Below are 27,732 nucleotides of genomic sequence, written 5' to 3' on the forward strand. Positions count from 1 at the left end.
GTCCTATACTCTACCACCACACTGGAATCAGCACAAGAGTGTTTACACAGGTTTAAAATATATGGTATATTGGTGTAGCAGCACTGCAATTCTTCTCTTTGCCACAGCATGCAGTTCTAGGTCAAGACGGCCTTGCAGACCTCATTAGACCTGTATCAAGATGACCTGACTTGCCAACCTATGAGCCATCGCGTTGAGTAGATGTTGTGCTTGATTCTGTTTAAACCAACTGCTCCAGATTACAAAGCCTATTACACTTCAATAAATAAAAAAAAAACATGCCCTATTCATTTGTTCAAATCCGCCAACAGAGTGTGGCTGTAAAACCTGTTCTTTACTGTGGCATTCAATTTCCCACACAGAGAAACTGAATTACCAAAAGATTCAAAGAGACATCAAAGAGACATCCAAGTTTCTCTAATACTTTTCGACTGATATTTTAAACCTCAGTATCGCATCAAGCCCTTCTGTCTCTTCAAATAAACATGGGTCTTTCATATGCTAAGCACCCTACTCTCCAAGGACTGCTGAAAGAGCAACTTAGAACTGCTCTGACTTCAAACTTTTAAGCAAAGATACTTTGTGACTGCATGTTATAGAATAGTTCTCTTTTCTTGAAGGTTCTCTAGAACAGAAAAGTGTTTTCTTTGGCAAAATTGAGTAATAAGGTTGTAAAAACAGGCGGTTCTTAAACATGCCAACTGTTACATAACAATTTTTAATTATTTCATTTATGCCCCCAAATATTATACTAGCAAAAGCTTTATGGAAGAATATGGTGATGCTGAAACTTGTAACACAGGAGAGCAGCACATTGCCTCCAGACTCTAGTTAGTTATCCATAAACGGATTCTAACTGCATGTAATGCTTAAATGACCATGGCCCATGTATTGTTCCTAGTGGGGCAGTCCTGGTGCAATACCACACTGCATGCTTAGTCTCTGTACAACATTCAGTGGCACACAAGCAAAGATCTAATAAATATAAAAAGCCTAAAAGCAAAAGCAAAGAATCCTAAAGTATAAGACCAAACCCAGGGAATTCAAGCGCAAAGCAGAAAGCTTCTTTAATTACAAACTCAGTAACCAATGTCTACCAGCAGCTTATACACTGTGTTTCTGTGAGTCAGTAAGAAGGTGACAACTGTGCACATCGGCTGCTCAGTTAGCTATCTAGAACTATTTAAATGTGGAACCCAAATCTGGTTCTAAATTTCTGAATCTGTGAAAGGTATGTAGTTCTACCATACTAAGACCATGGAAATGATTTTTCTGGTCATCAGCATCTCTAGAAAATCAGACAGGCCCTCGCCTGGGACCATCCACGTCCCCTGAGCCGGATGTGTCAGATGTGAAGCTCTGCCTCTGGACTACAGGGCTATGAATTAGCCATGGCCTGAGTGGGCCAAAGTGTCTTTCTCCATTAAGAATTCATAATCCGCCAGAGAGAGCAGCAGCCAGAAAAAAAAGCTGCATGAGATTCTGACAGTCCAGCTTTAGACAAAACCTTTCATAACACTTATTTCCTACTCATTTTCCAAACGTAAAATGAAGGCATCAGAATAAATCCTTGGATTTTACTTTAATGACAAATATTTTCACCATTACTTGCACTGGCAAGGTCTCAGGAACAGGGCTACAACCAAATAAACATACCTCAAGGCAAAAAAGTTGAAGAATTGCAGATATATAATAATTATAGTTTCACTGTGATAATAATGAAATGTCAAATGTCTCCATATGCACCAAACATGAAGCTGGAAGTTATGTCTTTACAGTGCACTCGTGTGGCTGGAATGAATACTTACAAGTTATTTTCTTTCTTTAGCCAGGATCAAAAACAAACAAAACAAAACTTATGACCTGTTCCCAGCCACGCTAGTCTGGGTGTGACTGTGTGTTTTCCAAGACTAAAGTCATTTGGTAATTATAGAGTCTTTCACACAGTTACAATACAAAACAATAACAAACACACTAAACATAATGAGCAGTGGCGTTTTGTGGTAAGGAATTCACATAAGGTTTGCTTACGGCTGTGACCCGCTACTGACCCTACTTTGTGTATTGTTGACCCAAAATCAATAGAAATAAGAGAAATAAGGCCTAAGCAACCCAACTATGGATATTCTATTTGAATAAAATGAACAGCCGTTATAGTTAAGACTGGATTGGGTGCAAGACGTCTTTATGCACGTTTCTTCACAGTAAACCGAAACCTAAATATTAAAGGAAAAGGAGCTGCAGATGATATTTCAATTAACGTCATTTAAATTGAAACTCAACCAATTGATGTTTGGGTTACATACCATTACCCTCACAGCAGAGCACGCAACCCAGAGACAAACAGCTAAATTAGTAATGAAATAGAATGACAAGATTCATGTCCCCAACCCCCATTTCCAGATGCCCATGAATTTCCCCATTTCCCAGGAGAGGGTGGACAAGAGGATAGAGAAAAGGGAATCCAATGTAATCCAAATTACAAGAATGGAAAAGGGAAGAGAGAAAACTAAACATTGAAACAGTCAATTAGAAAAGAAATAGACAGAAGAAATGGTTTAGTGCTTTGATAGTTGATGACCACATACAACAAATGTCAGTACCCTCACCACAGACACTTAGAGAAGGGCTTACCTTGAAGCTGGCTGCGCTCTTCTATAGGGAGTGAGACAGAAGACAAGAGTGCCTGTCAATCATGCAAAGCAGTGCAGGCATGTGTACAGCCATGAGCAGCAGAGCAAACACACAATAAACCGCTGTGAGAGGTTTCTATACAAGTCCAAGACAGATAGTCTTAAATCTAGGTGTGTTAAAAATACAGCAACACATTCTGACAGTTCACAGCTTAGTTAACTGATTATAAAAGGAAGACATGATTTAAAACTACTGTGCGGGTGGTTTACACTGAAGAGGAACAGCTGTTGGTTACGTTCTGTGGCATGGATTTACTCATTTGCAGAGTTAAGCAAATGAGACGGACTGGACAGAGATCTGTGAGGACATGTCCTTATTTTGTAGTTCATCATTAGCATCCAAACAAGTCCTGAGTCTAAGCATTTTTGGTCTATGGTGAAATAGCAAATAAGTCACGCCAATCAAGCTTCCAGTACTTTCATAATCAGTCATTTAAATTACAAGATCATTAAGTAAAAATCTAAATAGTCTTAAATATTGCTTCATACTGTATATCACTGCTGTCCAATGAAAAACATGCATCACCATTTTTGCGGTGTAAATAATTCTGGATGAACAGACCAATAGAAATGTAAGGTTAGGAACATCTTTGCCTTTTCCTATAAAGTCACTATTTTGAACATACAGGTTTTTCATTGGACAGAGACAATATGGTCTCTCCATTTTGGCCCTTGCACATTGATAATGTGTCAGAATTTACTGATGAATAGGCCAATAGAGAAAGCCCCAAAATGACTTGTACTAGAATCTTTTTACATTGACTTCCAATGAAAGTTAAGGCTTTCGAACGTCAGAAACAACATGCTATGTGTAAGCTAACACTCCAGCACATATAACTAACATAGAAAAAATACTAGCAACATCAGCATCAACCCCGCAGACCTCATCAAGTGTGTTAGTAGCTAGTGGTGCTTTAACAGTACTGAGGTTGTGTATATTTATAGTAGCAGGCTTATTTTAAAGCAACTTTCAATTCATGCAGCTTCCATGTCAATCTACATCAATCTTCATCATAACTTCACACAGGAACAGATTCCTTATAACAACATATTCAAAACATCTGGTTCCATCAAAACATCTTTGTGTCTTGCATTAAACAGTAGAGTAACATGCATCATGTTGTCTGACAAGCTATTTAACACAGCTCATCAAAACCAGGATGCAAACACATCAATGGAACTTAACGCAGACCAGACCTTTTATCCAGTGAACATGCTGAACCCATGTTTTGCTTTTTGAGTCCCCTAACTAACATTTCTTATTATAGACAAATGTAAACAAAAGAAAAATGTGCTTCTTTCCTCAATTTGACTGATTGATCGCAATTTAAACCAGCAGAGAAACTCACCATTCTCCCTTTCCAGTTCCTTATGCTCTGTGACATTTATCACACCCAGAGGATTACTGATCAGTAACTACATGTAAAGCAATGGAAACTGGCTGAGTTCTTTCTAAGTTATAACAGTGGGGAAACACCTAACCCTAACCTAAACATATGGTTCACCATTGGTTGTTTCAGTGTTTGCCATTTGTCCTCCAAGTTTACGGTAGAGGTTCGCTACTTATCAATTACATGCGCAGGAGTGTTAGATCACTTGTAACATGTATGTAGCACTACTCATCTTTTGACTACGCAACAGACGTAGCAATTTTGACTACTATTTAAAAATTCAGAGCTTTCACATTTAATAGATATTTGTACATATGATAGATCAAATCAGTTTTGGAAGATTTCTGTGCACCACAGTGTCCTGTTTTCTCTATAGGAACAAAAAACACCACCACATTAGACAATCTTTGTTAGGATACAATTTTGGATGACTAAAAAAATAAGGTACAACCTGAGATGTCTATGAGAATGGGATGGTTTCAGGTTGAGCCAACAGCATTTAATAACAAGAATATGAATAGACTAAACAGATGCAGTTACTCTGTAGGCTTTGCAAACATTGTCGAGGTCATGCAAAATCCTTGTATCTCCAATACTGTAACGTTACAGGAGGAGAAAAAAAAAAAAAAGAAAAAAAACCTTCTTCGTTTTCAATAGAAGTCAACAAAATTTTATTTCTATTGGTCCATCTGGCCAACACCTGCTCGATTCACAATGTGAAAAGTAAAAACAGGCAAATGTGGAGACAAGATTTCTGCATGACAGTGACAATATTCACCAGCAAAATGTGCAAAGGTCTTCACTTTCTGTACACACAAGCAACCCAACCAGCAGGAGGCACTGTCTTCCTTAAAACCCTGCATTCACTTACCAAGATATTTAGCTCTTTCCTCTCTTCTTTCCTTGGCCAGTTTCTGCCTGTCCTCTGACTTTACTGCATCTACAGAAAGAGAGTGAGAGAGTGGGAGAGAGTGAGCGAGAGAGAGAGAGATAAGAGGAGTTATTGTGCGGCAAACCCAAGTTCACATCTGCAGTGCTATAAAACACTGCAAACTGGCAGCAGCTACAGACTCCTTGAGCAGACGCAGGCTCTGAGTCATTCACATCACATTTATCCAGAGAAGTAGAACATTGAGTCGCCACAATTTAGACTAAAGTGTTGACTTTAAATGAAATCTCTGGTTTAAAATGGTTTACTTGTTAGAGAGCTGTGAGAATGTGTGCTGCAGAGCGTTCCCATCATTCCAGGTCAAATGTGCAAATGCAGCCCCAGAGTTGCTTTGATACAACAAATTTAATATTATTATGCTAGACCATGTCATTGTGTGTGTGTTTGGGGGGGGGGGGGGTTCATTTGAATTTATGGATCTGAACTTATAATGGCATTTGCATCAGGAATTTAAATAAGGCATCAGATAAGCTTCTCCTAATGTGACGCTTTTGTTTTTCTGTTGCATTTGGATGGTAATGGCTAACCATGGAAATTACCACAAGGGGAAAAAAATGTAATGTGTGGCATTAATGATGTATATTCTTATAAATAAACAAAGACACAGTGATTTCAGACACATGTGATTTCGAAGACGGACCATGCAACATGACAATGACCCAAATCATTCCACTATATCCACCAAGGAATAGCGCAAATAAAGGAAAGGAGTTCTGGAATTGCCAAGTCAAACCCTGGATTTTAATCATATTGAGATGCTGTGGGGTAATTTGCATGCAAGAGATCCCTTAAATCGTCACACAGCTAAAAGAATTCTGAATATAGGAGTGAGAAAAACTTTCTCCCAGTCGATGGCAGACACTGGTTATGGGAAGACAATAACCTAGGTGTCCAGTAATACATTTGGGGGACTGTTGTCTTCATGGACCTTTAGCACTATATAACCAAATGTTATTTAAATCACTTTTGCACAGCAAAGTGAAGTAAACTCATCAAGTTAGATGTTGGCAGCAGGCTGCTGCTTGGTGGCCCACGCTCCACTCCGGCACAGGTATTTATAGCTGTCAGAAAGCTGAAGTGCCGAGTCCCACGGGCCGCCGGAGCTGATGAGCAGCCCATGTTCATCTTGATGAGTCACTCGGTCCAAGCTAGAAAAAGCAGCAGGTTGACCCAGAAACAGTTCATGGACTGAGAGGAGCAGCAGATCTGTGCTGCAGAAGCACCTGCAGTGGCGTCACCACTTCCTTCTGCAGAACCATAATAATTACTGTGTTCTGGACCTTTAGGATCCTCATCGTTTATATCATATCAAAGTCTACCAAGAATAAGATTATATAACATATATTATATCTATATTAACATGTGTAAATCTCGTATAAGTTGTAATGTAATACATTCTTTTGCAATATTCACACAATTTTAAAGATAGGGGGTCCTGCTTTGGTCGATGTGATAGGCTGATGTGATTATGTTTATACTTAATACTAGATGTGGTATAACACCATTGTCATGCAAAATCTTATGCCAATATTTGCTGTTTTTCACTTTTTAACATAATGTGATTACTGGAAGTTGTTCTTTACATTGTGTCCATGATAACACAATGATAAAAAGAATCAATAGAAATGCTCCAAAATATGAATTAAATCTTCATACAATGATCTTAATTAAACATCATTCTTTTGTAAAGTTTGTGAAGATGCAAGGTTGTTGCATGATGAACAGTATTACTTAAACAGTGATCCTAATGTATGGTAAATATGCAGAAGATACACTGAACAATTGCTAGGCACTCTCTGCTGAAGATGCTAATTATGTGATTATGGCTAATTACAGGGCACAGCAGCAAAAAAAAAAAAAAAAAAAGAAAAGTTAGCTTATTACAATATAGGATGCGGACTGAAACATAGTACATAAACCATGAGACCAAATGGCAGCCAACACAGCACCAAAACAGCAACTCCTGTAATTAACAGCAACACACGCGCTTGACTACAGGAAGGGAATATTTTGTGCAACAAGGCTCCTATTTTCAGAGGAAATCCAGGCCATCCAGCACCAGTGCTAACCATGTCTCTATAGCAACCATCACTGGTTCCATGAGCACGGGTGAAACACCAGTGAGCGACTGTAGCAGCAGAAGCGCAGTGGATCATGTGTTCTCTCTGTAGGGCTATCCGGACATGCAGGCTTCTGTACAGTGCACAAGGACATGCTGCACTCTGCCAGCTACCACAAGCAGCAGCATCAAGGTCAATTACTGCCCTCTTTAAATCAAACACTCTTATTACCCTCCATCAAAACTCTCTTGCTGGATCTGATGTTTCGGGTCATTAGTGTAGTTCATTGCCAAACGTTTTTGGATATGCAGATTAAAAGATCATTTGAGCGTGGGTGCACGGGTCATTAATACATTTTTTTTATTATATACTATTAGAACAAGACTAGTTAAAAATGTTGCAAAGTAGCCAACCACCAAAAAAAAAAAAAAAAAAAACACCTGGGTGACCCCTCCAAGTCTTTTGGAATAATGTGGATCTTTTTGGAAGTGTGCAAATTTTGAAGATGGGGGGCTATAATATCTGGCTTAAAGCTAATATAGCATTCCATGGTAAGAACATGATAAATGAAAGTCCTACCATACACCAGTGCTGATCCTAAAACCTAGCTAAAGTGAAGAGATTTGCATAAGCTTGCTCACTCAAAATACCTTATTACAGTCAATGGACTTGGAGGTTAAAATAAGGTGGACACAGAAGAAAACGTAGATTGTTCTCTAAAGCCTAAATAATACTCTCTGCATTAGTATGGGTTTGAACAAGTGTAGCTATTGTACAACAAACGTGACAGAAGCACAGGGTCATAAATCCTGCCTGTTGGCACAGTAGAGTGAAATGTGTTGCCCTGTCAGGTTTCACTGCTCATTCCCAAAAGACTGAAGGACATTACGAGCTAGGTGCTACCTGTATCTGCCGACTCGCATTAAGCATCCACCATTCACCTCAGTAAGAGGATCAAATGTTCCATACTACTGGTTTGTTACCCAAACTACGCATTTGCCTTCTCTACATTCAATCAGAAAATTACATTTTACTGTAGAACTCTGCACTGACCTCTTTTCATTTTTTTTTAATGGAAGTAATGTTGGGTCTAAAGACTTGTTGGGGCCAGGTGGAGAGAGCAGGTACATATGTAACTGAGATAGCTATTGCTTTACTCAGCCTTATCGCACTTGTTCCCTTACCACATTTCCATAACAGTCTTTCATAATGTCAATAATATAACGATATTCAAACAGCGTTTGACCACAACTTACTGCTTGTAGAGTGCATGCCTACCTTTTTTTGTTTGAGGACTGGCATTTGCCCGTGGGGTGGGTGTTGCTGGAGACTTTGGAACAACATCCGGTCTTGGTGCTGAAGTATTGGCCCCATGTTCAGCATCCTTTTTAACAGGCGTACTAGCATCTGCTTTTGAGGGGGTCTTCTCCTCCTCAGTGTTGGCTGTAGTGGGGTGCACCTCTGGAGATGCTGGGGGATCTGACAATGATAATGAGCAAGACAATATAACCAACTGCCACAGAAAGACACTGAATTATTACAGCTATACATACAAATACAAGTGCATTATACACATGTAAACATCAAGGCCCGGGTAGGACGTATGGCGGTATGGCTGAGGAGAACCAACATCAATAAACTGCTTGATTCTGCTTTTCAATATTGAGAGCATGCCTCAATTCTCAATAAGACTACCTTGTACTTACTATCGATACTTGCTAAGAGGACTATTCAATATTTACAGCAAAAAGGATGGCCTAGTAGTCAAAAAGATAATAACAGCAGACTTGGCTTGCTTATCCTTCTTTAAAAAGTCATTGATTCAGCAGAGCAAGAGAAGAAGAAAAAAAAAAGCATGATAGATGAAGATGTCTTTCTCATGATAAAGTGACCTGAGTCAATTATTTTCAAGGAGAGCAGAGAGCCTGTCTAATGGTAAACAAGTAAATGTAAGTGCCCGTTCAATTTTGTGCCAGCTCACACAGCGTTTAAAGCCAACTGCATCATCATTTAGGCTAGTGGAATATGCAAAATAAACGGCACCTTGTGACTGCTTGACTGTGGGCTATCACCCCATATGGTATAACATTTGAAAATACAGGAAATTCAGTTCAATTTCATTTAATGTAAAGAAATGAGGAATTTAAAGGAAGGTACAAGTAAGATACTGTGCAGAAATACATGGACCAAATGTCAATACTATGTCTGTAAAGAGCATTTTTAAACCAGCATCTATGGTTTCAGTTAGTTGCTGTAGTTGCTGTATGTCTACATATACTGTCGAGCAATCTGGAGGCAACCAGATTTTTAGTCCTGAAATACACCAGACTACAGTGCTGTAGATTCCGTTTTTTCAGTTTACAGTTCTTCTAATTATTTGTAGAAGTCTCTTGGCATTAAAGAATATGATTTGGGGAAAGGGAGTCTCATCAAGACAGACATGGCTCGCTTTTGGCAGACAGCACTTGCCACTCCAGCTCAAGCTCAGTTGTAAGAGATGTGAGAACACCCTGGGGTCCATTTGACTTCAGACACTGCAGTGTCAGAACTGCTCAAGCCATTAAGATCAGGGGTTCCTGTACCATTTCTTAACAGATCAGACAGCAAAAAAAACAAAACAACTCACTTTACATTTATGCAGCCTGGACACAGTTACATTAAGTCCATTATGGACCTCTACTACAACTAAGCAGCATGTATAAGCAGGTAAAGCACACAAAATGTAAATGCCTTTAATGTATTTAATAACTGTCATGTCATTACTTTTATCATTTCAGTACAAGAATGAAACTGGGCATATTACAGTTTTCAGCAATGCCCACACTGCATTTTAATTAGCTATAATTTCATTTTATTGTAACCCCTAAAAGATGTCATATTAGCGCCTTCAACCCCTTGAAACAGCAAGGCTTATTACTAAACTAGGACGTATTACTCAGTAAGTAAACTGGTGGGGCTATTCTTCAGTAATAGAAGTTTGTAATAAGACTTTCAGTCCGCCGATGCCCCATAGGCTTTTTCAAGGGGTTACACTAAAACCAAGTCTTTATTTTAGAATTGCTTACTTGGTAACAGATCACAGTGTATTACTACAAAAAGACAAAAGAAAGAAAGAAAAAAAAAAAAAAAAAAAAAAAAAAAAAAAAACACACCACCACCACCAAAATGCAATCAACAAATTTACAGAATAAAAAAAAAGGTGAGTCTGCTTGAGCAAAATGAGAGTGACACTGAGATTTAGCTGGGAGGTCAAAAACCAACTGAAAATTAAAAACATTCATAATGAGGAGGAATTGTAAAAGAAGACAGTGGGAAAATGACTGGTGGCTTCTAGGCTATTATATATCTACATCCATTTAGTATATATATATATATATATATATATATATATATATATATATATATATATATATATATTCTCTTTATAAAATAGAAATGAGACCAAAAGGAGGTCAGAAATGGCAGAATGGCATTAAGTACTGTCAGTGAAAACAAAGATTAGACAAAAGGAGGGGCTATTGAATAGGGGCCAGAGAGGAAATTTAGCACTGCATCTCATTTCAGCAGTACTGAGAGGGTAATGAATGACCTCATCCCCCACTCCACACCCCTCACCCCGGATGGATGATGTAAGGAGGAAGGGTGCTCCTCATGAGAGGGGGTGGGGAGAGAAAGACAGGAGCAAACTAGCTGGAGGCCCAGGGTAAACAGCAGCTACTGGATCAGAGCCGAGAGAGAGAATGAGTGAGAAAGCGTGAGAGAGAAAGAGAGTGAGAGAGAGTGTAAGCAGTGGCGAAAAACAACAGTGGCCCTTATTCATACAGTTAAATCTGATCAGTGAAAATAAGTATTAAATTCCACAGACAGTTTTGTTTAGAGCTGCAACAACTAATCAACAATAACTAATTGTATCTAATTGTAATCAACAATAAGAAATTGTAGGTTGATTAGCTGGCTTGGCGACATTTGTGGGTCCCATTTACACCACATGACTGAAAACACCAAAATACAGACTGACAGAGACAGCACTGCAGAGTCTTGTCTTTTCAGTTCAGTTTTACTGTAGTGAAAACAATAAAAGCTGTCGGCTGAGAGAATGAGCTGTATTTTGGTCTAAGCTGTACAGCTAAAAGCTACTTGATAAGTTCTCAGGGCTGCTAACACTGTTAGTCCACATGCATATGGAATATTATTTATTTATTTAAAACACCTGACCATATGTTTTAGTTGAGGCCTGTTTCTGTCCTGCCTTGTGCCCAGTGATTCTGGGTATACTCACCACGTCAGGATTACAGGAATCAATTAGATGCAGCTCCCGTTCTACAGTTATTCATTCTGGTTATTCATCATTTCATCATATTCATCATTGTTTTATCTGTGGTGCAATAAATCTAGAAGAATGACCTTGGAACACTCAATTAAAAACATACTGTGCTGTAATTGTAATGCAAGAAATAAGTCAAAATACAAAAAAACACAGCTTATCTGGATCAAAACAATAAGAAAATAAGAAGGTAATCCCTCTGCACAGGCACATCATTTCAGTGTTGAATAAGAAAATTGCAAAGTTTTTGTAACTGTAAGTAACAAAAAGTAACCTTTTGTAAGGTCTTAGTAACTTTTGGGAAGAGTTTTATCTAGCCAAGGAGTGTGTTTTGGCACCTGGAACATGGGTGTATATGAATGTCTGAGAGAAAGAAATTGCAGAAGAGGGTGTGTGCGGTTCAGAAGGAGCCACTGTCTGGCTGCGGTGTGAATCTGCTCCACAGTTGAGAAACATCAAGCCTGAATACGTCAGCTCAGACCACCCGGCTCATGCTGACCATGCGGAGAGTCTGCAACAGAGGAGGAGCCTCTTCATAAACCTCCTAATGAGCCTGTTTTATAAACTGAACAATACACACTCAACATCTTTAACTAAATATGGCTACATTTTGTCTTTCCCAGGTTTCACATGGTCATCACAAATGCCACCATTTATCTCTATATAGCAGTAAGATTACCAGCTAATGTGACGGCCACTGCAAACCTCCAGGCAGAAGGAGTCCGAGTGATCAACTGGGATGAGTGCTATACACGCACACGCACACGCACACGCACATGCACATGCACATGCACACGCACAAACAAATGTTTATGGGCAGCATTAGTTGACATTCATTCTCTGCCACCTTTCCACTCCATCACCCATGAGCAGCATAATGAACTGTACCAAACTGTTAAGCAGGGTTCCTCTGTTCAGCATAAAGTGACAGAAAACACTAACGTATCATGCAACTGACATTTATTCCCTACTATACCCAGCATGCAACATACATATGTGATGCTGTCATAGTGAATCCATGTGGTGCTCAATCTCTTGCTTGTAATAAATATTTGCTGCCACAGTTACATGATTGCGATTGGCATTAACTTACATTAGCCACCCTGTGTGTGCATGCCCTGTGTGTGTGTGTGTGTGTGTGTGTGTGTGTGTGTGTGTGTGTGTGTGTTTTAAAAATTGTCCAGAAGGTCCCTTCAACCACATTTACATTTACAAAATTAATAAAACTTCAAGCAAACCCTAGTATGTTGTGTAGCTATGAATGACTCAGCAGCTATTTTGTGTTAAAAAGGGACTATAAATATTGTCATCAACAAAAACTACATTTAAAAATGATCAATCCGCTATAACCAGAACTCAGTGAACTCAGAACAGAAGGTCTTCAATGGAAATGTTCCAGCAGCAAGGGCTGGCTCCCAAAATCCGGACCTGGAATACTCATTTCTTTGCATATTCAAGGGTTTTCATTATAAAATGTGCCTTCTTTAATTAGTGTCTTCTTTACTTTCTCTAATTAGAGCTGTTTGAAAATAAAAAAAGACTTCTTAAATCAGATCAGGGACATTTTTACATGTGAGCCACAGATCAGATGTGTGTCTGATCTAGGACATGTGATTATGGCCACCTCAACCATGCATTTTCGTCTTACAGTCAACATTCAGTGCTGGCAACTTCACCAACCATGACTAAAGGCAATGCATCTGTATCTTGATTTCTTGTCAAAATCGAACAGCTCCTGGGTTGTTCAGAGCAAGCACTCTTTGGCTGATTTCAGTGGGTGCATTCAGGTGGGTTCAGTGCAAAGTTATGGGCACTTTAATAAGAGATATGGGCCAAATACACATATCTGAACCATCCTGAAGAGTGTCTAAAGGAGTAGCAAAAAAAAAAACACCTCCCAAAATACCCATGCTGCCGCTCCAGTGCACCCCCAACGTCTTTGGGTTAGACCCACCTACCTGGCTAACAAGCTCTTCCTGAGTTAAAGTTGGGGTGCTAAAGCAGGGAAAACACCAATATGTGCAGGGAAGGGCTACTGTAGGAGTGGGCACCGGACTAAGCTCATAACAGCTAAAAAACACTAAATAGAGGTCTTAGTATTGTGCCACACCATTTACACCAGAGTGTAAATACATTCTGATTTCAACAGAACACTAATATTAATGTTGCAAAAATAAAAAGAGGGGACTGGCAGACCCTGTCAGCAAGTATACAAGAAAATGCAAAGTAAACAAGCAAACGCCAATATGCTTCATGTGAACACACAACATGTAATTGCATGGAGTACAGGGATCTTCCTGAATAACATGCTTTGGTCTACAGCCCCACCCAGTTGTCCAGTGGCCATCCTAGAACGTTAAGCCTAATTACGGGTTCAGCAGGAGCTCGCCCAGCTGCAAAGTTGAAGCACTACTCACACAGCTACTTTGCTTCAGTTGTTAACAGTCGACCACTGGGAGCTAAAGACATGGCCCTGACCCTCAACTAGAGACCATGAGCTCAGCAATCAGATAAGAAACTGGGTTTAAAAAGAGTTTATGAAAACATAATTTAATGGATTGACTTCATCATCATCATCTGAGGCCATATTGAACTTTTCTGCACTTTAACAAGCACCGGAGGGAGGAGCACATACAGGGCTCCAGAATGCAGCACCATAGCTTCCTTTATGCAGTTATGAATACAAGCAAATCTGGGGGAAAGAATCTCTGTGCAAGCGTCAACAGATTTCAGTAAGTTATAAAATGCAAACAAACTGTGTAAATGCATGAAAAACATAAATCATGTAGTTATACATGATGAACTGCAGCCCCTTTTAAACAGAACAAGTAGCTACAGATACAGACACACACAGACAGCATAGCCGTGGACCATAACAGAGGCCTTCAGCTGCACCCGACTGCCTCTAATATTAGAGGTCTGCTGACTGTCTAAAGTCTGTCTACCTCATGGTATGACTTTCCTACTTCCAGACCACTCTTAAAATACACATGCTTGTGAATTTCCCCTCCCTCTGTTCTGCCAGGTCAGAAGTGGAGTACAGCTGCTCAAGGCTGACTCAGGCCAAAAGCATGAGGTCATGAAATCAGAGGACCTGCAGACATGCGCAGAGGAAGGAGGAGAGGAAAAACAGAAAATCAGAGAGATGCAGGAATGCCAGAGGAACAGGCTTCATACAGTGAAAAACTACTAACTGAAAAATGCTTTTGTTCATAAGTATTCAGACGGAGATTCCACATTTCCACAAAACCAAAGATATTGCCCAATTGAGGACACAACTGGCTTACAACAAGCCTCTACCTGTGAATAATTATGGTAAACTTGGGTGACAGCTGAAAAAGATCACCACAGTTCAAGCATCATTGGCCAGACTGTGAATCTGAGGGAAAGCTGTAAAACTGAAGACCAAAATGATATGCGTATCCAATATTAAGTGTTTGGATATTCCAGTGAGCACCGGTGAGGAAATGGAAGCTACATCATACCACCCAGGCCCTGTCTAGGCAAGGCCACCCTCAAAACTCAGCATGGCTTCTTCAAAACATATTCCATATTTCATATTCAAACAGCCATGTTCAGTGCACACAAAACACTGCTCATTCTTCAACAAACACCATCCCAAAAGTGAAGTATGGGGGTGGTAGCATCATGCTGTGGGGATGTGTTTCTTTAGCAGAGACTGGACATCTTGTTAAAACTGGAGAATTGGAGGTGCAAAATACAGGCCGGTGCTTCAGGAAAACCTGCAAAGCTAAAGATACCTCACCTTTCAGCCGGACGGTGAGTTCTAGCACACAGCCACAGCAATACAGGTCAACAAAAAGCTCAATGTTCTACCATTTGAAAATGGTGTAGTTCAAACAACCTCAAGCAAAACTACCAGGAAGGGGTTGGGGTATAGCCTTACCCTAACACGTTGTAAGGCTATAGTTGTAAGTCTACAACTGCAGCAAACATGGATTTCCAAGTTCTAGTGTGAAAGTGCTGAATATAGGGCTGGGCAATATGACAAGATTTTATCGTGACACGAGAACTTTTGTTATTGTAATACACAATATGCTCTTCTAAGCATATCAAGGATCTTATTAGGGCTTAAAGAACACTGACCAACTGCAGGTTTCATTACAAACAGTGCAGCACACGTTGAATAAAAAAAATACTACTCGGTGTGGGAGAGAATCAAAATGGTAGCTGTTAAGAATCTGTTGATACTGATGTATTTAGTCTGTGATTACCTGCATTGTGATGAATTGTGTATCGTAAAAACGTCTTTAAATATCGCGATATAGGATTTTTTTTACCATATTGCCCAGCGCCAGTACCAATACCAGGTCAATATCTGCTGACAACTACTGAATTTTCAAAAAGAGCATGTCAAGTACTTTTATTTGCAGTAAAAGTACTGCCTACAACAATGCATAATTTGTAGTCCAGACAATTCTAATGCCTTAAGGAGGTTGGATACTTTTTTTAAGGTACTGTATGTTTTGAGAGAGATCCACACATGACCTACATTTTACTGTAAAATGCAACATACCTGTTGGCCAGTGCTTCTGCTTCTTAAGAAAAAGTCTAGACGTAAGAAAACATTAGGCTCAGTTCATGTCTTTCCTCTCTGATGGTGCACTGGGAAACTCCCAGCGATTTGTGAGGGAAATGATTTATGGTTTCACAGGGGCCTGACCCACCAACTTATCATAAGCATTAAAAAAAACAAAAAACTGAGTAACGTACAAAGATAGAACATGAATAATTGCTCTGTAGTTCATAATTAAACATAATGAATCAAATTCTGGCGACTGGTTCTAATCATCTCTTAGTACTAATTCTGCTTAATGGAATTACAGTGATCAAGAAGTATTGTTATCTCTACTGTAAACAAGACCGCCAGTTGTCCTACTTGTTCTGCCCAATCTACATCTACCAGTTCATGTAGATTAGGTGTGGATATATATTAAGTCCTGGCTGGTTTGCCTTTGGATGCAGTATATAATTAGCTAAAAGCACATGGAACAGTGCAGTGCAGACTACGCGACCTGAGAAACACTAATATTGTTTAAGCAGCAATTACAGCATGCCCCATGTTGTGGTTCATTTTACAGGCCTAGACTGTGTTTATCTTTCTCTCCACTGAGAGAGCAGCGAGAGGCCTACGTGTAGTGCAAGTTCTCGGTGTCTGACGGCATTTGATTCATTCCATCTGCATGCTGAAGACAAGGCCTGCGCTGGTGTGATGTTATCTGTACATGCACGCACACACACACTCAACCCCTAGAATGGTATTGCTGCTCTTTTCTTCACCCTGCTCTATCTTTCTCTTAATTCATTCATTCGTTATCTCTCGTAATCATTACCCTCCCCCTCTCTATCTGATTAGCCTCTCTTGAGGAATGGAAATCAGGTATTCAGAGAGAGATTGCAGAGGGAATGATTGTATTGTAAGCACACTAAAAAAACAATTGATTATGCAAATAGGGTTTAATGGCACAATAACTTAAAATGCTCAAGAATATGTTCCTGATCTATAAAATGTATTTGAGTGTGGTAAAAGGATGCTGCTAGGTAAGCATGTCTATCAGCTTTGCTACAGAGACACCAGCAGAATTACTTTAAACATAATCAGCATCAGGCAAATCGCTAATTACTAACGCCAAAAATAGTTTTCAATTAACACACACACACACACACACACACACACACACACACACACACACACACACACACACACACACACACACACTACAAAATGCAGACCATGGCTGGTGGCTAAATCAGTTTCTGGCTTAACCAACACATAGCACATTTATATTTGTAGGAAGCATAGGACACAGTTCTGTACAGTTTATGAACTGTAATCTATGTATTTGTTCACCAGCGGAAAGAATATGTTTTTGAACTGCTGCTGGAGAGAGGATTTATGTAATCCTTTTCTCCTGTAAACTTATGTGCCTTGTGAAACACAACATGGATTAGGCCTACCGCTGCATGCAGGGAAAAGACATTTGATTTGTCACATATTCTTGTAGTGAAGATCACATCATTCACGAATTAACTGGATTATGGAGAGCAAAGCTTCTTTGTCCTATAAAGAAAAATATAAGGAGGTTTTTTAATGTAGGTAAGAGATTAAGGCATGCTCATGGCTTAGGGCTCCATCCTGGCTTCCATCAAAATAGCTCATAGACTACAGTTTTTCCTTCCTTCTTTTTGGCTCAGCCAGCAAATTGAGGGGATTAGCCTAATTATTCTAGCTCTAGAAAGACACATTTGTTCCCATAAGCATCCACAGGGCACAGAACTGCAAAACTGACTTCAGTCTTATACAACCACAAGAATAAAAATAGCACAATGACATCATACACTCAGGATACTTTGTAAATTATGAACGAGTATTTAACATATTCAGTAAGGATGATTAGCATTGGATTTATTATTTACCTGTTAGTTTAATAGCTAGGAAATTCTGCATTAGTAGTATCGCTAGATTCTAAAATACACAGGTCAGTCTCCTGGACAGAAATTAAGCCTAGTCCTGTACTAATTAATCCGTTCAGTGGAGGATCTCTGTTCCGAATGCTGTATACTCCAGGACTAGGCTTAATCCTTGTCAAGAAAACTGGATTTGTTGATGGCGTTTACTGAGAGAAACTGTACTGCTGTAAATGTGAAATGTCATTAACTGTGGTTAAGGTGTGCATACCTCCTAGTTACACCATGCTAAATAAAACAGCTGTATCTCCTTAATTGGCTCCTTAAACAGTGACGTTACTCACAGGTCTTTAAAAATCTGCCGCATATTTCAAAGCTCAGGTTTCCATTACCTCCATCTTCCCACAAAATACAGGAAATTAGTGCACACACTTGCTGCTCATTACATAAGATCTCTATGGTCAGCTTGGGGACTGTGGAGCTGAACGATACTGTCCCACTGGCATGACAGAAGGAAGGTGGTAAGGGGGGGGGGGGGGGGGGGGGCACAGCACGTTATACAACAGAAGCTGACCCCCGCCAGGCTGTCTCCTCCACTTACCATCTCGCCATCAGTACTGCTACTCAAACACCCCAACACACCCTGTAGCAACGCACAGTCCATCGTATCTACTAGCAGCATGTCATGTAGTTTGCCTATCTTGACCTTCTAGTCTTTCATGGAGACGTTTATTTGCCAAGCAGGGCACCTGTGACCAAGGCTTAATGGTTTTTATTGACCGTTATAGCATTGGGGACTGTAAGCTCAGGCTCTGGTACAGTAGTACAGGTCAGCATTGGAAGGTGGTTAAAAGCAAAGAAGGAGCCTCAAGGAACCAATATTTTGACTACAGCATTAAATATGAAGGGGCCTTTAACAACTGGCATTAAAACAGGCACTGTGTGTTTACTGTATTTGCATGCCAGGCTTTGGAACGTGAAGAAGGTGAAACGCGGTAAGCTAGGGTAAAAAAAACAACAACAGGACGATAGTCCAACAGTCCTCTTCCATTTAGAAATTTGGATTTGTGGACACCAGTTTTAAAGAATTTCAGCTACTTTAAATTGTACCTATTGCTGGCACAGATGTGCAAATGCACATACACAGCTTTTCTAGTCTCTGTTGAGAAATGTTGTCAATCGAATAGGACTCTCTGGAGCAGATAAACATGAACCTATTGGCACCATGCCTCATGCCAGGCCCGGGCTAGGCTAGAGGGATTTAAAGCCCTGCAGCATTGAGCTATGGAGCAGTAAGAGAACTTCTCTGGAATGATGGTTGGTGCTCCATCCATTACTTTTGGGATGCGTTGGGGGGTTGGGGATGAGGTGGGGTGGTGATCATCCAACACCCTAACCTCACTAACGCTCCTGTTGCTGAAAACAATCAAATAATACCCTTGATTTCAGAGGAAACACTGAATAAGCAGGTGTCCCAATACTTTTGTCCATATAGCACACCTTGCTATGAGAGCATAAAAAGTGTTTTCCTCCCAATTTAGGTTTCCATTTCCTTATGGTCTTTTCTCCTGGGTGAAGCATGTCAAAAGTTGTGCAGATCAGATCTCCACACTGTCAAAACAATCTAAGACCACTGGGGAACCTGTGAGTGATTTCAGGGGTACTTGATGAGGGGTCGAAGGCAGACCTCTATTGAGGGATGAAATGGCCTTATTGATTCCAGCTCACTGAGCTTGCAATCTCAGGTTAGCAGAGGGGGATTAAAGGAGAGAACAAAATAGTGGCAAATCCACAGGCGTGAAAGGAAGTTTCGGGGGAGGGACCACTCAGCAGAGCTCATGCCTAATGCAAATCAAAAGAAAAGAGATTAGATGATGTTCTTCAAACGTCCTGACAGGGCAAAACTCCAGAGGTAGTCCAAGCTCAGCCCCACATACAAAGTAGACTGTTGACCTCCACATGCATACAAAGTAGACTGTTGTTGCAGTGAGCTTAAAAATACATATACATATATAATAGCAGCCCCATATAAATATGTCTATCGCTAGTTTACAATTCATGTAAATGAGTGATTAGGTCTACAGAGCTTTAAAAAAAAAAAAAAAAAAAAAAAAAAACAGGCCTTCATAAATATGAATAAAATCTTAACTTATTCAAAACGTAGCATCCAGAGGTTTTCAGGGCAGGGCAGATCTTAGAAATGCACACGCAGGAAGCTAGTTTCACAGTAAAGCATGATCCGAGTTAGAGCTAAAACTTGTCGAGAATGCTGCTCATCGTGCTGAAGGTATGTGACATGGATCTCTAAAACAGCTCACTGGGAGAAAAGACTAGTCACTGTTATTTGCTGAATTCACATAAGGCAGAGCAAGACAGACAAAGGCCTACATACTGAGAATCATATATACAACAGCTAAACACTGCCCTAATGTTAATAATCAACATGCTAAAAAACGATCAAGATATTCACTTTTGTTCTGGACTTACTACCAGTCCTCAGTACATTCATGGTATTTAGCTGATTCATGGCATTTAGCTGTTATAGCTACACATGTAGGTGAACGTAGAGTAGGGAGTCTTGTCCAAGGACTGTTCTTGGTGAAGTGCGGTGTGCTTTCCTGGCCAGTGGAGCAATCCACTGTGTTGTTACCCGCTACACTACATCAACAGCAAGTGTTTTAGGGGGGAAACAAAAGTGTCACAGCACAATTTAACAATCTGATGACTGGGTAGAGCAAATGACTCCAACAATTCAATGAATTCCAATTTAAAAACAGCAACAGTAGATTATTTACACTAATGATAACACTTAGTTAAAAGAAAGTACAGATAGCTAAGACTGCAGTGCAGGGCCAAGCCAAGTCAAAAATAAGGCAAATGCCAAGTCAAGGCAAATTCCTGTGAATTGAGTAAAACTGAGCTCACCAGACACGACAGATTGCTTATGTGTAGAGAACACACACTGCATTCACAGCAGGAGCTCAGCGGGATGAATAACTAAGACACTAAAACCACAGTCAAACTCTCATCATGTGCTCTTTAGGTAGCTTGATTTTAATCTAATAAAAAAGAAAAATGTTGGCTGAAGTGAGAAGCTGAACTCCAAGGTAATGTTGGAAAAATGTAATGTACATGAGAGCCTCTAAAACATTTTTCTCTACGGTAGCCAGACTATATTTTGTGTGTGTGGTCGGTAACATTAGGTTTGATTATGAGATTATCGATCACACACATAAATGCAATGGCACATTTTTGAAGAATTAGCTTACAAAAACAATACTCCAACTACCTTGTAAGGTTCGTTTGTTGGTTGGTTTTGCACCTTCTGTCATACTAATATTTTTTATTATTTATTATTATTATTATTATTATTATTATTATTATACACATATAGTTGGTTTGGTCTTGTTCCCATCAGAGTTTGTAAACTTGAAACATTTTGTTAGGTTTGCTTTTGCACAGGGAAATAGTCAAGTGAACCAAACTAAGCCACAACAAAGTACATAAGGCCGTTCTCTCAGTTCTTTGGTCAGACATGTCTGGAGCGGGGGCAAGAAAGTAAATACAGGAAGATGGTCCTGTGCTCTGAACAGGTGCATATTTCTGTGCAGTTAACATAGTTAGCAGAGAGCAATGGCAGAGAACATGGAGGACATACCATGTTAACACCTGGCTGTAGGAGCCGTTTAACTCAAACCTGCAGAGTACACCTGATAGTTGAGTCAGATCTAAGGTCAGATCCAGTTCTCCCCGCTCTAGAGTTCATTCGGGACCAGACCAAGACCTCCTCTTCTTAGGGGGTGATGATTTTGGTGGTTGTTTTGGCTTGTATTTTTCTTTTAATAAACTCTGTAGAAATTATTGACTCAATGCTCACTCAAAGCTGACAACCATTCGGACCAGATTCTCAATGAAGGAGAAGATCATGCAGAATCTCATTCAGCCTCAAACGTTGTAGTTTGCCCCTGGAGAAAGACACAGACCAAACCAGTCGACAGAAAGGATGACCAGGTAGGACTGTACTAGCATGGGCTGGCAAATACATCCATGCGTTCTTCAATAGAACCCACCCCAAATGTCTGGCCTCTGGGCTTGGAGATCTGTGCGCTGTACAGCTGCCAGTTCCCACTGGTTGTCAGTTGTCTTTCTCTACACAAGTTCAAATAATTCAGGACTCAGTCATGTCTACTCTATAAAACTCCATCCCTATGTGTTAACATTCCCACATCCAGGGTGGGGTTTTCAGCCTCTCCTTGCCAGAATCTGGGCCAGAAGCCCCTCCACACCCCCAAGCAAGAGGAAGGAAGTCTTCTGCTGTCCACAGAAAAGGCTTCACAGAGACAAAACCCTTATTTTCAGAACAAGGGTGGAGGGCAACACAATGCAGGGGAGGTTTTGCTCTGAACATACCACTGCAGCAACCCTTCCCCTACAGCTCTGTATTCAGGCATGGAGGGAGGCACGGACACACTGCAATGCATTCAAATCAGAAAAGCTTATCATATGCAAACGACTGGGAAATGATCACGTTAAGTGTGATAAAACTGCACTGCTGGCACGGTCAGCCTTGTCTTTCTCTTCACGGTTAAGTGTTCCACAAGTTAACGGGCCAAAAACATACGTGTCCAAGGCATCCACTGTACGTCTCTGCACCAGTACCACAGATTTGCCTGACCAAATAATGCACCTCAAGGCACATCACAGAGAAAGTCATTTGTTTAAGCACATAACCAGTGGAGATGTTTATCTCTCTCTCTCTCTCTCAGATTAGGACACTGCTGCATGCCTACTGTTCAGTACTGGGCACAGCAAGACAGCGCTTCCCTAGTGGAAACCATCAGTCAGTGAACCTGCACTCTGAGAACATACTGTATTTAAGAACTCGGAGAAATGGGTGCTGGCCTGAAAGCTAGCTGAAGATGTTTAGATGCCCTGCAAACCACTGAATGGAAAAGTTTAATAGCGTAGTGAAATTTCACCCCTCAGTCTCTTCCAAGCTGTCCTTCATAGAAACCATCAATGCCATCATCATAAGCTTACTGTCAATGATTTTCAGCTTGTTAGTTGAATAGTCAGGTGTTAATAGTTAAAACAAAATCTTCATATTTTATTATTATTATTATTATTATTATCATTAGCAGCATTCTTATTATTAATATATTTTTTATATATTATCTGGCCTACAGGTTGCTGGTAAACAAAAACAGAGCTCTGCTGCTCCAGTGAAGTCTGAAGAAGGGGGAAAGAGCACTGCACTGTGCATCGTAACCCACGACCCCTGTAGATGACACCAGACAGACCCTCACTCACTCAGCCTTCAGCATCATGAGAGGGAAATATGAGACCAGCATAAAATAGCCAGCTAGGTTAACCTGCTCTCCTGTGTTAGTCTCGATTTGATGGTTCTCTCATTTACCCCCCATCCGCCTGTGCGGTGAGTGGGTTCGCCTGGAGGGAGAGTCACTTCAACGTGTCCCTCATCAGCTCTGAATCAGTTTGGTTTGGGGACGGAAAAAAAAACTAACCCGACAACATGGATGACTGTGGACCTGTGTTTGATTTAGGCTCGGTCTGGGTTTGTCATTTTAAACATGCTGGATGTTAACTTTCGTAATACAGGCCTCAATTCGTTTTTCTGAAAAGCAGCTGGAAGCTGTAGTGAGGAGGACAGGCGGACTGACTCCCTCAGCGGTTGTGAATCAGCAGTCACTGAAGCACCGAGCCAAAGTCACATGAACGTTAGATCCACTCACACAAATAAACACACTTACGGTCCTCTGCAGGGCGCAGGGCGTTTTTATCCAGGCCAGAGCTCAAATCTGTACACTCCATGTTGTCCTCTCGGTCAGGCGGATGGTCGTGATCTCCTCTCAGACCGAATCCTCATTCCTCCTGGATTAAAACGGGGGGGAATCCGGTCCGCTCGCTCTCTCTCTCTCTCTCTCTCTCTCTCTCTCTCTCTCTCTCTCTCTCTCTCTCTCTCTCTCTCTCTCGCTCTCCGCTTAACCCCGAGCAGCCCAGCCCGGTGAGGAAGGAGAGGAAAGTGTGAGAGAATGTAACTTTAGTCCCCAGACCTCAAAACCGAGACTACCCCCGGCCTCGTGGGTGCTAAAACTGAGGTAACTTGGGCACACAGCTCAGCCCCACCGCTCCAGCTGAGACAGATACTGCCTGCTCTGTCGACCGTCCCCGCTTGCCCGCAAGCCTCGACTGTACCACTGGCGCTTAGAGGGGTTCACGCAGGTTGTGTTTGCTATGCTGCCTTTTCTTTTTGCCGCTGTTTACAACCCAACCATACACACATTTCTTCTACGCTGAAATGGCTCTAATATTTGGGCGTGAAAATAGTCTCAACCTATGATTCACGTTGTTGTCGTTATCCCAATACCTGCCGTCTCTCTCTGTGAAATGGACTCTACCCGTTAGTCTAACATTCAAACAGTTGTGCTTTCAGCTGGTTGCAGTGGCGGCTCACTGGGGCCTGGCCCTTTAAACCAGGGGTTCCTGATGTCCAGAGGTGAGCAGAGTAGAGCAGAGTGCGTTACTATAAAGAAAAGCTGCATCACTGCTGACTGTAGAGATGATAGGGGAAGGGTGTGAAGAAAACACACCAGGATAACACACACTGGTGAGGGGTACAGTGAGTATCCCTACCGGCAATGCCCAGGAAGCACTGTTGGTTCAGGGGATCAAACCTGTGACCTTCTCAAACCTTCAGGCCTTTTTAATATATATTAATGGAGGGGAGGTACTTGCAGGACATTGTAAGGCAAAATAGAACATCATATTTTTTTTTACATTTACTTTGATCAACATTAGCATTAAAACATGGAAAGCATATTAATAAATTAATATATAAATATTGTACAATTCATGTTGTATACATCACACTACACACATCTCTATGCATACTTACTAACCAATGAACAGTATCTTCCAGTCAGGTGTGCTATATTAAGGAAATGGGGAAAAGGGCATGTGGGCCCCCAGGACTTGCTTTGGAAACCTTTGCTTTAACCTTCATTCTTCATTCTTGCACAGCGGTTTTCCCCTCACAAGAATAGACACAAGAATACTTCAGGTTCAGATGTAAAGCTATTCAAATAGCTGCCCTAACAAAGTCGTCTGTTACATTTCAAAAATATAATAACCCACATCAATATAATTTGGTTGAACGTAGGGCCAGAAACTTTTGACATCCTGCTTGTATTTATAGCTATTTTGACCAGGATGTTCAAGTGTAATTGTCTGAGCAGTGAGCAAACATCAGGTTCGTCTGCTGTGGAACCATGAGTCTGAATAAAAACAGACGCTCCACCAAAATCAAAGTGAATCGTGAAGCTGCTTGCCACCTGTAGACCACAGCTAGCATCTGCTTGAGAGTGGACATAAATGCGATCGAATGGGGGGTGGGGTGGTAAACGGCACGCTTGAGAGAGGACATCCCGTCCCCCCAAAAAAGGCCCAGTGGGGCTTCTTTGTGCAGCTGTTGGCCCCGCGCTTGCACAAAACCCCAAGAGCCACCTGTCACTGCCGCTGCACGCAGAAAAGGAGGAATAGGGGGGACTGGGGGCAGGCACATAGGAGCCCTAAACAACAGACCTGGAGAAGACCACTTAGACTTAGTGAAAGCACTGGGACTGAGAGGCTGATAGAACAGACTCAGCACAGAGCTGTATTTTTTTAAGGAGAGAAAAATAAAGAAAAATTCAGTTGATGAAATAAAAATAAATTTGCCATCTAAATCTCCACAGTCTAATGCTGGGTACCACTAAATGAAAGAAACTGACATATGGACAAATCTGTGATACAAATGATGAAAATTAAACTAAATTTAGCTCCAGCTGTTAATGGATGAACATTCATTATCTGGAGATGGAAATGCAATTAAAACCTAATATAACAGACAGTACCATCAATCTGTAAGGACTAGTAGAATATTATGGAGGTGTAGACTTTAGGTTGGTCTACTTTTAACATTGGCAAGTCAAGCCTAGGTACTGCACTAATGTTTGAGGGCATGGCAGCCAATGTTGAGTTGCTGACCCTTCTTCTTTAAACCAGTAGGATCAACAAGAGAAAGCTCCAACAGCTGATTTATGGCATTTGCAGTATAAAGTACAATAGACTGACACATGAGCATGGAATAGCATTCAAAGAGGTATTAAAGAAGGTAAGCATGTATACTACCCTGTATCTACAGTAACAGTAACACTACTGTAACAGTACTTAGTAAATATCCTGAATGTAGCTCCTGTATTCACTCTATGAATACTTTTTTTGTGTCTCCCTATCTCGTCTATCTAGATACTCCAGACATTATCATAGCTGTGCTTCTAAATTCATTGAAACACCTTTTCAGGACACCATGTCTCACACAGTAACACCCACATTGTTAATGGTTACTGAGCTCTATTGGGTTTGGGTTTTCTATGAGTTAAACACTAGACTCTATAAAGAAACTCTATTCATATCTAATGATGATCATATGTTGTCATGGTATTACATCATGCTGACAAGGCCTCATAGCAGGTCATATTTACAGGTTACAGAGTTGCAAAATGAATATGAAACCACACCTCCTGACACTTAAAAATACATTGCAGGAAATATCATGTTTGTGGGTGATGATAAAATGCATTCCAAACAGCCTCTTAGAAGGCTGTATATTTCTTTAATAAACAACAACATTAGATGGGATCCACAGTTGGTTACTTGCAGCATCTTTCTGTTAGTGTTTTATAGGCTGTTAGTCTTTGGAGATACTGAACTGGGTAAGCTTAATAGTATGTGGCAATGGTCAAATAAAGAATATAATATAATATATATATATATACTCATATGCACTGTGTACTAGTAACACTACATTAATAATGGGTAGAGCCACCCATTGCTTTCAAAAGCCTCAACTCTTGATGGTATGGATTCCACAAGATGTTGCAACCATTCCTTTGACTTTCTGGTCTGGGTTGACGATTGCATTCCAACAGATTTCTCAGGTTCATGGGTCTGGTGACAGGGAAGGCCACTGAAGAACACTGAAGTCATTGTCATGTTCATGACACTATTTTGAGGCAACGTTTGCTTTATGACTTTATGATTATGGTGCGTATCATGCTGGACGTAGCCATTAGAAGATGAGTAAATTGTGGTCAAGAGATGCAAATGTCAGCAATATTTAAAGCAATAACTGGTATTTAAATGCCCAGAATGTGTGAAATATATTATAAAATATATAAAATATTTCCTACACCATTAAAACACCTCCACCAGCATGCACTGTCCACACAAGGCAGGTTGGGTCCATGGATTCATTAAGTTGGTACCAAACTTTAACCCTACCATCTGTGTGCTTGGGCAGAAATTGAGCTTCCTCAGACCAGGCTATGTTTTTAGAGTCTTAAACTGTCCCAGTGTTGGTGAACCTATTCCCACTGCAGCCTCACCTTTCCCTTCTTGGCTGACAGAAGTAGAACCAGATGTGGTCACTTGCTTTTGTAGCCCATTTTCCTCAAGTTTTGCATTCTGAGATGTTTTTCTGCTTGCCACAGTTGGACACAGCATGGACATCTGAGCTACTTGTAGCCTGTCTGTTAGCTTGAACCAGTCTGGCCATTTTATGTTGACCTCTCAACAAGGTGTTTCCGTCTGCAGAACTGGCGCTCACCATTCGGATAAAGTCTAGAGCAACTGTGCCACTCAGAACCATCATTTTGAGGATAAAACCAGCTAAAATAAAATATTGTAAGAATTCGTTGCTGAATTTGTATTTCAGCATCTATTTAATGGGCAAATATATCAGTATAATATCACAATACGTGTTTTAGGGATCCTTCAGAATAATTAGGTGTTCCTGGACCCCCAGGACGCCCCTGTATTTCGCACC

At 40.6% G+C, this 27,732-nt stretch overlaps 1 protein-coding gene across 4 annotated transcripts in view; it reads right to left on the reverse strand.

Annotated features, from left to right (window-relative positions):
• The window catches only part of map7d1a (MAP7 domain containing 1a), a 39,008-nt gene extending 15,003 nt beyond the window's left edge, over positions 1 to 24,005 (reverse strand). For 2 of the 4 annotated variants that reach the window (XM_072679767.1, XM_072679765.1), the window contains exons 1-4: positions 23,618 to 24,005; positions 8,372 to 8,572; positions 4,956 to 5,024; positions 2,635 to 2,655 (exon numbers count right to left, since the gene is read on the reverse strand). In XM_072679767.1, coding sequence (XP_072535868.1) covers positions 2,635 to 2,655; positions 4,956 to 5,024; positions 8,372 to 8,572; positions 23,618 to 23,678 — 352 coding nt within the window. In that variant the 5' untranslated portion in view covers positions 23,679 to 24,005. The remainder of the gene's footprint in view (positions 1 to 2,634; positions 2,656 to 4,955; positions 5,025 to 8,371; positions 8,573 to 23,617) is intronic. The other 2 variants (XM_072679769.1, XM_072679766.1) reach the window with 1 other exon arrangement.
• Between the last annotated feature and the right edge of the window lie 3,727 nt (positions 24,006 to 27,732).

This window comes from Salminus brasiliensis, chromosome 5 (assembly GCF_030463535.1).
Source record: "Salminus brasiliensis chromosome 5, fSalBra1.hap2, whole genome shotgun sequence".
Classification (NCBI taxonomy): Eukaryota; Metazoa; Chordata; class Actinopteri; order Characiformes; family Bryconidae; genus Salminus; species Salminus brasiliensis.